General features: G+C 38.8%; 1 protein-coding gene across 1 annotated transcript in view; it reads left to right on the top strand.

Annotated features, from left to right (window-relative positions):
• Positions 1-12,312, top strand: part of LOC124622349 (nuclear exosome regulator NRDE2) — a 160,152-nt gene that overhangs the window by 14,872 nt on the left and 132,968 nt on the right. The window contains exons 2-4 of the mRNA XM_047148026.1: positions 1,874-2,237; positions 11,823-11,948; positions 12,048-12,288. Coding sequence (XP_047003982.1) covers positions 1,874-2,237; positions 11,823-11,948; positions 12,048-12,288 — 731 coding nt within the window. The remainder of the gene's footprint in view (positions 1-1,873; positions 2,238-11,822; positions 11,949-12,047; positions 12,289-12,312) is intronic.

Raw genomic sequence — 12,312 nt, 5'->3', positions numbered from 1 at the left:
GTCTCATGTAACCTCACTGACCCTAACACAGGTAAATCTGATATTATTAAAACAAAATGTGGAATCGTAAATGTTGTGCATGAACTAACTTGTGTTCACTGCACAGATTTTTGTATGGGAATGACCAACATAGAACTGAGTGAGCACATGAATGGACACAAAATTGCTTTCCTCCTTGTGGCACCCAGTAGCCAATTAGTGTCCTTACTCTAAAGCATTTGTTCACAACCTTTTTCAACTTAACATCCTCTTGTTGTTCAGGCACCTTCCAGAGTAACATTCCATTGTGCACTTAACTTCTGTTACAACATTGTTAATCACACCATGTGGTGGGACCATAGTACGTTGAAGTAGACAATTCGTCATCAGCTGACTGACAATGTTTCTTCATGACCAACGCAAATGCTGAGCAAATATGTGTTGTCACAGAAAACTGCATGCCAACATGCTTATACTTTTGCTGGATGTGTCCTGGAACCTAATAAAAAGGACCTTGTTACATGTGTAACAGTTTTAGCCAGTAGAATTTGTTCTCCCCAACAAGAGTGCTCCCAACTTTGAGAAATGGGTTCTGGATTCTCAACAGATACTTATCTTTCATGGGCTGCCTGGTCTTAACTCATACTGCATCTTTCCCCATTTCCTTTTGTGAACTGTTCTCATGTGCAGTTTCATGCTCTCTATTTCTGTTTGTATTTTCACCCTGTCAGGCTATCAGTTTTTGTCCTGCTCTGAGACAATTTGTTAAATCTTCTTTCCTTTTTTAATTTGTTTTTTATTCTTCTCTTTCTTTTTATCCTCACACCCTCCCTATCAAATTTCTTGTGAGTTTCCTTAAAAGCCATGTGGTTTGAGGTGCCATGTCATGGATTGTGCAGCCCCTCCTGCTGGAGGTTTGAGTCCTCCCTCGGGCATGGATGTGTGTGTTGTTCTCAGCATAAGTTATTTTAAGTAGTGTGTAAGTCTAGGGACCGAAGACGTCAGCAGTTTGGTCCCTTAGGAATTCACACACATTTGAATATTTTTTTTCCTTAAAAATGTTGTGTTTGCATCCTGTACTTTTAAGCAGCTTTTGTCTTGGACCTATCAGTTGTGTACAACTTCTAACTGCCACTCTTTCAGGTCCTTTTTATGCCATTATATCTTTTCTGTCACATTGAGACTTTTCCTTATTCCTTTATCTGTTTCCTTTCTCCTTCTGATGAACATTCTTAATTTTCAAAATGTTAGTGATTTAACATTGTTTTCAGAATGAGATTTTCACTCTGCAGCAGAGTGTGTGCTGATATGAAACTTCCTGGCAGATTAAAACTGTGTGCCGAACAGAGACTTGAACTTGGGACCCCGAGTTTGAGTCTCGGTTCGGCACACAGCTTTAATCAGCCAGGAAGTATCATTGTTTTCTCCATGTGATTTTCTAGAGACATTGTGCTAAATGAAAATAGCAATACATTTTTGTTGATGTCATCATTTGCTAAATTTTTACTGTACAGTTAATTGATTTCTGTTCTTATCCTTTAAAACAGAACTTTTGTGGTAGACTTTCTTGCTCTGGCTTGCTGCAAAGGCTTCTTCATAAAATAAATTTTTATTGTTTTGATTGGTTCCCTTTAAATTTGAGCTCCATATTACTGTAGTCACTCACATACAAATTGGGGATGTTTATAGGTTTTTCAGTTGGACAATGAAATGTTAACTGACAATGCACTTTTTCTTTCTTCTGACCAGGATTACACACTGTTTATTAATTTGTATTATCTCAGCTGAGTTAATGTAATGTAATTTGTGATCAGTCCAGTTATTCAAAAGTATTCAAGAGGTTTGATGCATGGGCTGTTATATAGCACTTTGATTTGACTATACATGTTTACAGAAACTGGTGAATTGCCATGGCTGCACGACATAAAGGTTCCAGAAATTCCTTTGCCTCAGCAGGATAAAGATTGTCGAGTTTCATCAGAAACACAGTGTGAGACCAGGACAAAAGCCTTTGAAGACTGTATTACTAATTCTGCCATAACTACAGATATACAGTACGAGAAGAAAGAAAAGAAGTATGAAAGGGAAACACATTCTGATAGCGTTACTTCAGAAAAGAAGGGGAAGAGGAAATCTGGAAGTGATTCTGATACTAGTAATGAAGCTTATACACATCACAGGAAAAAAAGGAGACACAAGGAGCATCACACAGAAAAAAATTATTTTCGAAAAAAGAAGAAGAAAAAGTTGAAACGAAGGTACACAATTTATTATTGTTATTAACAGTAGTAGAGTTGGTGGTGGTGATGTATGTGTGCTGCTATTATTAGTTGTATTCGTACTGATGCTGTGTATATTGGGACCCTGTTATTCCAGTTACAGGAAGAGCATTAATATGCCAAATTTTTATACACTTAGGTCCAATTCTTTCATTTACTTCTCATTTACCTTTCCTTCCATATGTTCTTGTTCAAATCACAGTTCCTTTTTTGTGACAGACTCTCAGTCCCAGCTTCAACTTCTCACCACATCTTCTGTTCACAGGAATTTATCATGACAATGATTCTGAATTTACACTGTTTTAAGATACATTACATATGCTATATGGTATGAGAGATATGCGTGGTGTGTACCTTGTTGTATTTGGAAAAACTAATACCAAGGAATACATATTTATTGTTTAATAATTGATTATAGAGTTTTTGTTGAATGAGAACTTTATAATTTAAATGGTTCTATAGTTGTTATAACTTTAATTTTGGATTGAAAGTCTCTTATTTTTATGTCTTTTGTTATATATATTTCTTCTTTGGTGATTTATTATAGAGAGGATTATATATCGGGCGAAAAGAATATAAATCGTTTTATTATTATTGTTTTAATATTTATTCTTTCTATAGGTTTTTTAATTATTAGTCCTAATTTGATTAAAATTTTGTTAGGATGAGATGGTTTGGGTTTGGTTTCTTATTGTTTAGTTATTTATTACCAAAATGTAAAATCTTATAGTGCTGGTATATTAACTGCACTTTCTAATCGTATTGGTGATGTTGCTATTTTAATTTCTATTGCTTGAATATTAAATTTTGGTGGTTGGAATTATATTTATTATTATGATTTCATTTCTAACTCTTTTGAAATAAAGCTTATTACTATATTAATTGTTTTGGCAGCTATAACTAAGAGAGCTCAAATTCCCTTTTCTTCTTGACTTCCTGCTGCTATGGCTGCTCCTACTCCTGTTTCTGCTTTAGTTCATTCTTCTACTCTTGTTACTGCTGGAGTTTATTTATTAATTCGTTTCAGACCAATATTAGATACCTATAATTGTGGTTGATTTTTACTTTTAATTGGTTGTATAACTATATTTATGGCTGGATTGGGTGCTAATTTTGAATTTGATTTAAAGAAGATTATTGCTCTTTCTACTTTAAGACAACTTGGTTTAATAATAAGAATTTTGGCTATAGGTTATCCAAAACATGCATTTTTTCATTTATTAGCCCATGCTTTATTTAAGGCATTATTATTTATGTGTGCAGGTTCAATAATTCATAATTTAAAGGATTCTCAGGATATTCATTTTATAGGCTCAATTGTTAATTTTATACCTTTAACTTCTGTTTGTTTTAATGTTTCTAGTTTATCTTTGTGTGGTATACCTTTTTTGGCAGGGTTTTATTCAAAGGACTTGATTCTTGAAATGGTTTGTTTAAGATGAATTAATTGTTTGTGGAGCATCTGAATATGACAGTGGCCTAATTTTGGAGTGCATGGGAACATGTATTCAAGGTTCCATTCAACCATGTCTGACCACCAGAAGGGAGAATCAGCTTACTGTACCTCAAACACATTGTAGTCCCTTCACTTCTGCAACTTCCATCTCCAAACACATAATGGACTCCCTGCAATATTCTGTGCCATTATACTGTAATGGAAGGGTAGATGAAAAAATCATGTAGTGAGTAAACTCCTCTAGGTGCTAATTTCAAAGTAGTGTTTGAAAAAGTAGCTTTACAATCAAGCATAAAGAGCTTAATTATCAATAATGCCACTGAGTGACCTTATCTAATATGAAGGGAGTGACAACAAATAACAATGACACGCAGTAGCTTATGTCACAGTGTGGGTTTTCAGGTAATTCAGACACCCAACCTTAAACAATTTACTGCAATATGCACCAGTTAATTAACAAGTAACTCTGTTTAATATGAACTACCAAACCTACAACAAGGCATGGTAATCCACTGAACACAGCAACTGAACAGTCATATCGTTGCACCCACTGACCAATGTGTTTGCACACGAGGTACATGATATCTACCGTGTGTAGTCAACATGCCCACTCACATCCCAGAAAACACATGCACACAGCTTTGTACTAGTTAATAAGCAACTAATGCATCTGCCATAGAAAATTACCAGGTACACTATGTGATCAAAAGTATCTGGACACCTGGCTGAGAATGACTTACAAGTTCATGGCGTCCTCCATCGGTAATGCTGGAATTCAATATAGTGTTGGCCCACCCTTAGCCTTGATGACAGTTTCCTCTCTTCCAGGCATACATTCAATTAGGTGCTGGAAGGTTTCCTGGGGAATGGCAGCCCATTCTTCATGGAGTGCTGCACTGAGGACAGGTATCGATGTCGGCGGTGAGGCCTGGCATGAAGTCGGTGTTCCAAAACATTCCAAAGGTGTTCTGTAGGATTCAGGTCAGGACTCTGTGCAGGCCAGTCTGCGTATGAGCAGCTGCTCAACCATGAAATCCAAGTTTTCTCACTTCCTGCCTAACTATCATAGTACTTGCAGTGGATCCTGATGCAGTTTGGAATTCCTGTGTGATGGTCTTTATGAATGTCTGCCCATTACACATTAAGACCCTCTTCAACTGTCAGCGGTCTTTGTCAGTCAACAGGAGAGGTCGGCCTGTAAGCTGTTGTGCTGTATGTGTCCCTTCAAGTTTCCACTTCACTATCACATTGGAAACAGTGGACCTAGGGATGTTTAGGAGTGTGGAAATCTTGCGTACAGATGTATAACACAGGTGACATCCAATCACCTGAGCACGTTCAAAGTTCGTGAGTTCCATGGAGTGCCCCATTCTGCTCTCATGATGTCTAATGAATACTGAAGACGCTGATATGGAATACCTGGCAGTAGGTGGCAGCACAATGCACCTAATGTGAAAAACGTATTTTTGTGGGGGTGTCTGGATACTTTTGATCACATAGTGTATCAGTTACTTGCTAACACAGTGGGATTGTAAGCAGACAAACGATTCCTTTAAAGTTGGGTGTAATACTCGTGACTACAATACAACTACAGGCAAACCAAGGCTTGTATTAACTTTAAGACGTGTACTGATTCAAATATTGAAAACCTTTGTACACGGTATACACGTGTCGGCAACAGACTCCTTTAAAATTTATTCTTTTTATAGAGATAGAGATAGACATACACACACACACACACACACACACACACACACACACACAAAATCTGAGATGTAATACATAATTCGTTGCTATTCAGTAATACACTCGCTGTGCTTATCAGCAATTACATATTTTAATGTCAGACTGTTTCTACCCAAGAATCTCTTTAGGACATTACTAGACTCAGTGCTGTCACTATCTTTAATCTTACTACCGTAAAGCTTACATTCTATAACTCTTGATTATGAACCTTATCACCATTCTCTGATTTAAGTAGTTTTTAAAATCATTTATAATCTCATTGTGTTGTACTTATTTTTCCTTCTTCTTTTTCTTGGTGTTTTTATTTTTTTTATTTATAAGTTGAGGACTTATGTCTGTTGCTGAGAACAGTAGAGCTCAATGATTATTAAAACGGGGGACTCAGTTTTCATTTTTTTCACCTTGTTTTCTTTGTAGCCTTTTTTCTTCAACAACAATATAGTTGCACATGCGTGATTCAGTTCCTACGAAATTAGACCCACACAAATTGGTAACGTAAAAAAAGGAAAAAAAAGAAAGCTAAGTGACACCACCAATTTGATCCTCAATTTAAATTAATCAAAAATTGAGCGTCTTAAGGTGTTGAGATATTGCAAACTTAGTATAATCCCTGCCTGGAAAGAAAAAAGATCATTTGCCACATCAATACAAAGCAGTAGTAGCTAGTTCCTCTTTAGTTTAACTCTACTAAAATAGTTCCTGTAATGTCCAGTGTACACCTCTAAATCCAAATTTCACGTCTTCTGTGTGTATTTCAGTATAATATTCTGGTTCACTACCTTTCTGTTTAACAAGTATCGAGATACATTTCTATCAATACAGTGAGCTTGCAGCTCACTCACAATTACAAATTAACACAGATCCTGCAGTGGCACAATTACGCAGTGCGTGCAGCTTTAACACAACAAATTGCACTCACTAATCGGCCAACCACTTAATATATGTACTGCTAACAATAGAAATGGATCACTGTTTACAGTACACAATGAATCAGTCCAATACTCGAAATTGCCCAACAACATTTCTACTATAAATTAATCGTTAATTTCTGCTCACTGTAGAAAACTTTTCAACATTTGACAGCCCACAAAATAATTCCCTCTTAAGTAGTTTTCCAAATACTTACTACATATTATTTAACACAGTACAAAACTACTGGAGGAGGGTGTGTAGGTGGTGACTATTGAGCATCTCAGCCAGACTCCAATCCATCACTGGCATAAAGCTGTAGGAACTCAAGAAGTTTGTAAAGGCGTTTTCCGTGGAGGATACCATGACATACTTCTTCATTCGAACCTTGAACATGTAGATGAGATGTTCTGTCCTGCCTTTAGATTGGGTTAGAAGAATGAGCAGATATGTGGTGAATGCCTTGACAAGCACACAAATCATGGAAGGTCTCAGGCACAAACTGTGGATCTTTACCTGTCACAAGAATATAAAAAGCATAGAAAAAACTTTGGAGAGGACCTGAATCGTAGGTCAGGGGATAAAATATGGAAATTTTGAGGAAACATTGACAACCAACAACCAGTAAGAATGTAGGAAGGGTTCTGTCAAATCAACAGGATTGTATTCCCACAGACGCTGCACGTTGCGGGCCACAGAGAGAGCATAGCCCATTGTGCTGCCTGTTGAGCAGCACACCGAGAGCAGGCCATGACAAGAAGTACAGTGTCACCATTGATGCCGTATGAAAACGCATGCTGACGGGTCAATAGCTTGGTAAGAGATCCCAGTGAGCCTGATGTAGGAGCTGAGGCACATGCTGCCTAGACCACAGTCCAATCCTTAGCTAAGGGAACAACACTGTCAAATACCGAAAGGCAGTGATGGAAGGGAAAATAGTTACACAAAGGATCAGAAGACATGCCTGGAGGCCCGCCAGGCCAAACCTCCTGAATGAGGTGAGCAACTTGCTGCAAAACCAGATTGGTAGTGACAGCAGCTGCAGTCTGAGAGCCTAATAGGGAACCCTTCCACTGTATATTGCTCACCAGCATCTAATTGAAAACAAAGGAAATCATCCTGATCAAGAGTAAGATCTGGTCCCATCGGAAGTTGGGTCAGGGCATTGGCATTGGCATGCTGTGCGGTAGGCCGAAAATGTATTTCATAATTGCGGCAAGATAGAAACAAGGCCCAATGCTGGAGACAATGTGTGCTGCTTCGACTGGCAACAAAGTAGGAGAATTAAAGAACAAAACCAAGGGTTTTTGGTCAGCAGAAAGGTGGAACTTAGACTTACACAAGAACACAATAAACTTTTTGAGGGCATAGGTGATAGCAAGCACTTCCTTTTCTACTAGATAGTAGCATTGCTGAGTGGAGTTGAGTGTTTTTGACATGTAAGGTACCGGACATTAAGAACCATCCTCATATTGATGTGTGCAAATGGGCCTGAATCTATATGGAGAGGTGTCTGTGACCAAAACCAAGTGGTGATAGGGATGGAAAGTAGCCAGACAAGGAGCAGAATATAATTTTGATTTCAAAAGCATGAATGCATGCTCACAGGCTGGTGTTCACTGAAAAGCAACATTCATATATATCATCTTGTGGAGGGGATGGGCCAGTGCGGCCACAATGGAATAAATTTTTGATAGTAAGCAATTTTAATCAAATATACTTGGAGTTCTTTGACATTTGTAAGGCAAGGCAGTGTGACGACCACGGCGCTGTAACGACTTAAAGGCATAACACTGTCCTGAGAAACCTCAGACCCCAAATACAAAATGGATGGCTGAAAAAAGTGTTACTTGGCCAAGTTGCATTTCAACCTTGCGATGTAAGACCATGAACAAAGTGTGTAAGTTAGATAAAAGCTCCTCTGTGGATGCACCCTTTATGACCATGTTATAGAGATAGTTGATACACCCTGGAACGGACATTGTCAGTTGTTCCTATAAATGTTGAAAAATTACTAGGGTGCTGATGTTGGTACGGCCCGAAGGGTTTGGTAACCACAACAATCCATTTCGAATCCTCATCCAACAGAACTTGTAAATAGGCTTCAGATAAGTCACGTTTGGAGAAAATCTGACCCCCTGCGAATGTAGCCAATAAATCATTCAGACAGGGCAACGGTTAGGTGTCAGTGATACATTGAGCATTAACTAAAACTTTAAAGTTGCTGCAGAGGCGAAGCTGACCAATCGGTTTTTTTACAGTCATGGGGAGGGTAGACCACTCACACTCACTCAATGTAATAGGCTGTATTACATCCTACTATGTGCCTGCACAGTTCCACTTTCACTCGATCATGCAAAGCAACTGGAATAGGGCTGCAAAATTAGTGCCACAACCTAAAACATTTGAGAGAAGCAATGAGAACTCAGAACACAGAGAATCTAACTGCTAGTAATGGCCTGGTTGGAAACGAGGTGCACCACGTCCAAAATGGAAAAACCAAAAGCACTGGAACCATCCAGATGAAACAAATTTGCAGTGTCAGCATCATCCACTACCAGAAAAGTCAAGCAACATACCATGGCTTTATACATAGCGGAGGCCATAAATTGCCCCTAAATTGGAATATGCTACTTGTTGTAACACCAAACATTGAGTAACAGGAACCAGAGCTTGAGATCCCAAATCCACATAAGTTTGAGAGTTCATTAAAGTTGCAGCTGCACCCTTCTCCACTTGTAGTTCGAGCACTTGGTCCATCACTTGTACTTTGATCAACAGTTTGTTATGATTTGACAGCACTGGAGGCACAAAATTAACATCCATGTACATATACTTCTTTTCTACAGTTGTTGCAAGCCACTCAGTACTTAGTGCAAGTTACCCTTTCATGTTGCATGAAACGGTATGAGCAAGATGGGAGCACTGAGCATTGGCATTGCTGTGGTTTGTTATTTTGTTGTTGTTTGCCACAATGCTGCCCAGTGTGGTGCGGAGGCCATGTTTGTACGGCTACCACATCATCCTCCTGACTAGCATTGACTGATGCACAATAATCATGAACAGGAACTGGTGTGGCGATGTCACATCAGGATTCAATCTGATCATCAGCAGCATGAGATACCTTGAAAGACTGAGCAATATTTAACACTTCAGCCAAAGATGGATTCTCGCTTTGTAGTGCGTGTTGATGCACCTCCTTGGCAGTAGCAAACCGAATCATGGTGTCGAGAACCATAAAATCAGCATAGGAATCATGATGAACATCAGAAAGAAACTTATGTTTGTGACTGAGTCTTTGGAGTTCAGCTGTCCAAGCCCAGTGGGCTTGTTGGGACTATTTATGACAATGATAGAGCTCTACATGTGCTGCAATGACACTGCATTGCTTTATGCTGATCATTTGACAACAACCTACACATTTCATCAAACAAAAGTGACACTGGCTTGTGGAGAGGGATTATCTGGCACAACAACTCTGAGCAGAAATCATAGAAAGGAACAAAGCTGTAGACATGTTTGCATCAGTGATACCACAGTCAAGGAAATGTTGCCAAAGCTGCTTCTTGTAAGACTCTCACTCTTTGGCTGCGTTATCATGAGTGGAAAAGTGTGGTGGGTACGCTGACAGAAGGGGAGCCTGCATAGACAGTGTGGCCGACAAGTTCATGATGGCAACAATAGGAGCCTGCTTCTGCTTGAGGAGAGATTTGAGCAATGCCTCCATTGCCAGAAGAACCTAAGTAACAGCCAACAGACTGAGCATGCGGAAGTGAACACCACACTCATCCTCAGTTGTATCGTAATTTAAGATGCAAGCAACGGTACAGCCACAGTGAACCAAAGTTTATTCTTCTTCCATATACAAGCAAACAACAGCTAAGAACATAGACACAAACATACAAACAATCCATGTACAGACACAAGCAGTTGCTGACAGTAACTAAGAACACAATATGAGTGTAAATGCCTACTGCACTGTGCTTATTAAGAGGAGGGTTGTGATAGATGTGGTGGGTGCTGTGTCATATGCACAAGTCACGTGGCCCACCAGAGATGGCCTCTGGCGGCTGTCCTGCACAGATGTCATTGTCAGAATATTTGAAGCATAGTGTGCTGGTGGCTTGGTGCGACGGTGTGCATCACAAGTATTACATACAGGGTTATAGCACATTTTATAAGCAAGAATGTGCTGTACTGACCACTGGGAGACAGTGTAATAAAGTTATCACATGCACAACACTGCTAACATCCACACAGCTAATACAATTTGCTGCCAAGTAAAGCACAGTCACATTGAACTGAGTTGTGCTTTGCCTACATCTGTCACTGATATCGTGCTTTGTTCTACCTTCCTGTCTCTCTGTGGGTGTTTATTTGGACTGTTTTACTTGGTGGGCATTTCAACTGTGGTGTGACAATAGACTTCCTTGGAGGATTTTTAGGTTGGCTATCCATTATGTACACAGCACACAGCATTTAAGCACAAACTAGTTTTGTACTTGGGAGTTGTGCAAAGCTTGCTTAAAAAATATATACTACACCAGAAAGATGTACATAAATGATGAGGACTCAAAACTTAGTGTGTGTGCTTGGACAGCAGACTAAGTTGCAGTTAACGTGGATCTGAATTCTTGAAAGTATGGCAGCAACTAAAACTTCAAATGGAACAAAAAGTGCAGCAACATACATAATTACAAGCCGTCCTGAAGCTACAAGCTAAGCAGACTGTAAAAGAACAGCCTGTAATGCAGTGGCGCATCATGCCAGCAGAACAACCGCTGCCACTGTTTGCACCATTTCATCCAGAAGTTACTTCCTCCTACAGACATTTGCATCTTCACTTCCAGGCTAGTAATATGACTGACATTGCTCATCAGAGTGCTTTTTGTGGTTAACATGTCGAAATTGCACACTCTTACTAACCCTGTGTCCATGGAATCATTGGAGATCCATAGCATGCTTTCTTTCCAATACAAGCAAGAAACTTTTTGCTACTAGGCTAGCATTCTTTTATTGCAACCAGAAATTGAATCAGTCACATGCTGCATGGGCAGTTGATCTCATAGGTCTATCCCACACATTTTAAACTCAAATGTGAAAATGAAACTTGAAAAAAAATCCCATGTTGAGTCATTAGTGCAAGTCAACAGTCTTTTTACAACATGATCATTTTTGAAATATTGCACTTCCATCCTCAAGCACCAGTTACACTTAACAAGCATAGTCTATGCAGTACATGTACATGTAACAAAGATTGTTTGTACATATACATTGCCATATGTAGGTGAGCCGTGAGGACGGTATTGTAGTAGTCAGAAATTGATCACATTGTAAATTAACCACCACCATTAAAGTGAAATGGAACTTTTTGATTTGTGAAAGCATTAAACTTATTGACGCATTGGTATTTCTCCTTCATACTATTGAAAATACTTGTTTTCTTGTTGTAGAAGCAGAGATGAGAGTCCAGTATGTGCGATTCCCAGCCAAGAAAAAACTGAAGATTTTTATGAGGATAAATGTCCAAACAAGGGATTCTTAAAAGTTGATACACTTTACAAACCAGCAGTCCCAGTGTGAGATTTCAATCATTATTTTAGTTCACATTATGCTGACTTTTAAAGAAAGTTTCACATAATTGCATAATAAAGAATGTAATGTATTTCATATTTCAGTTATAAGTGCAACCACCATAAAGCACTGGGAAAACTACCATCCCGTAAAGCAAAAAAGAGAAATTATCGCTATTATCTTTACTGTCTTGATGAAGAGAATTCCCAAGCAGAAAATTGGAAGGGGGTATCATCATGTGAGAAACAAGAGAGTGAAATCATGAGCAAAACGGAGGAATACAATGTTGCTTTAACGAAGAATCCAAATGATGTTGACATGTGGATTCAGTATGTCAATTACCAGGTAAATTTCTTTCTTGGGTTACCT

The sequence above is a fragment of the Schistocerca americana genome, chromosome 7 (assembly GCF_021461395.2).
Source record: "Schistocerca americana isolate TAMUIC-IGC-003095 chromosome 7, iqSchAmer2.1, whole genome shotgun sequence".
Lineage (NCBI taxonomy): Eukaryota > Metazoa > Arthropoda > Insecta > Orthoptera > Acrididae > Schistocerca > Schistocerca americana.
This window is presented reverse-complemented; position numbering and strand designations above follow the sequence as displayed.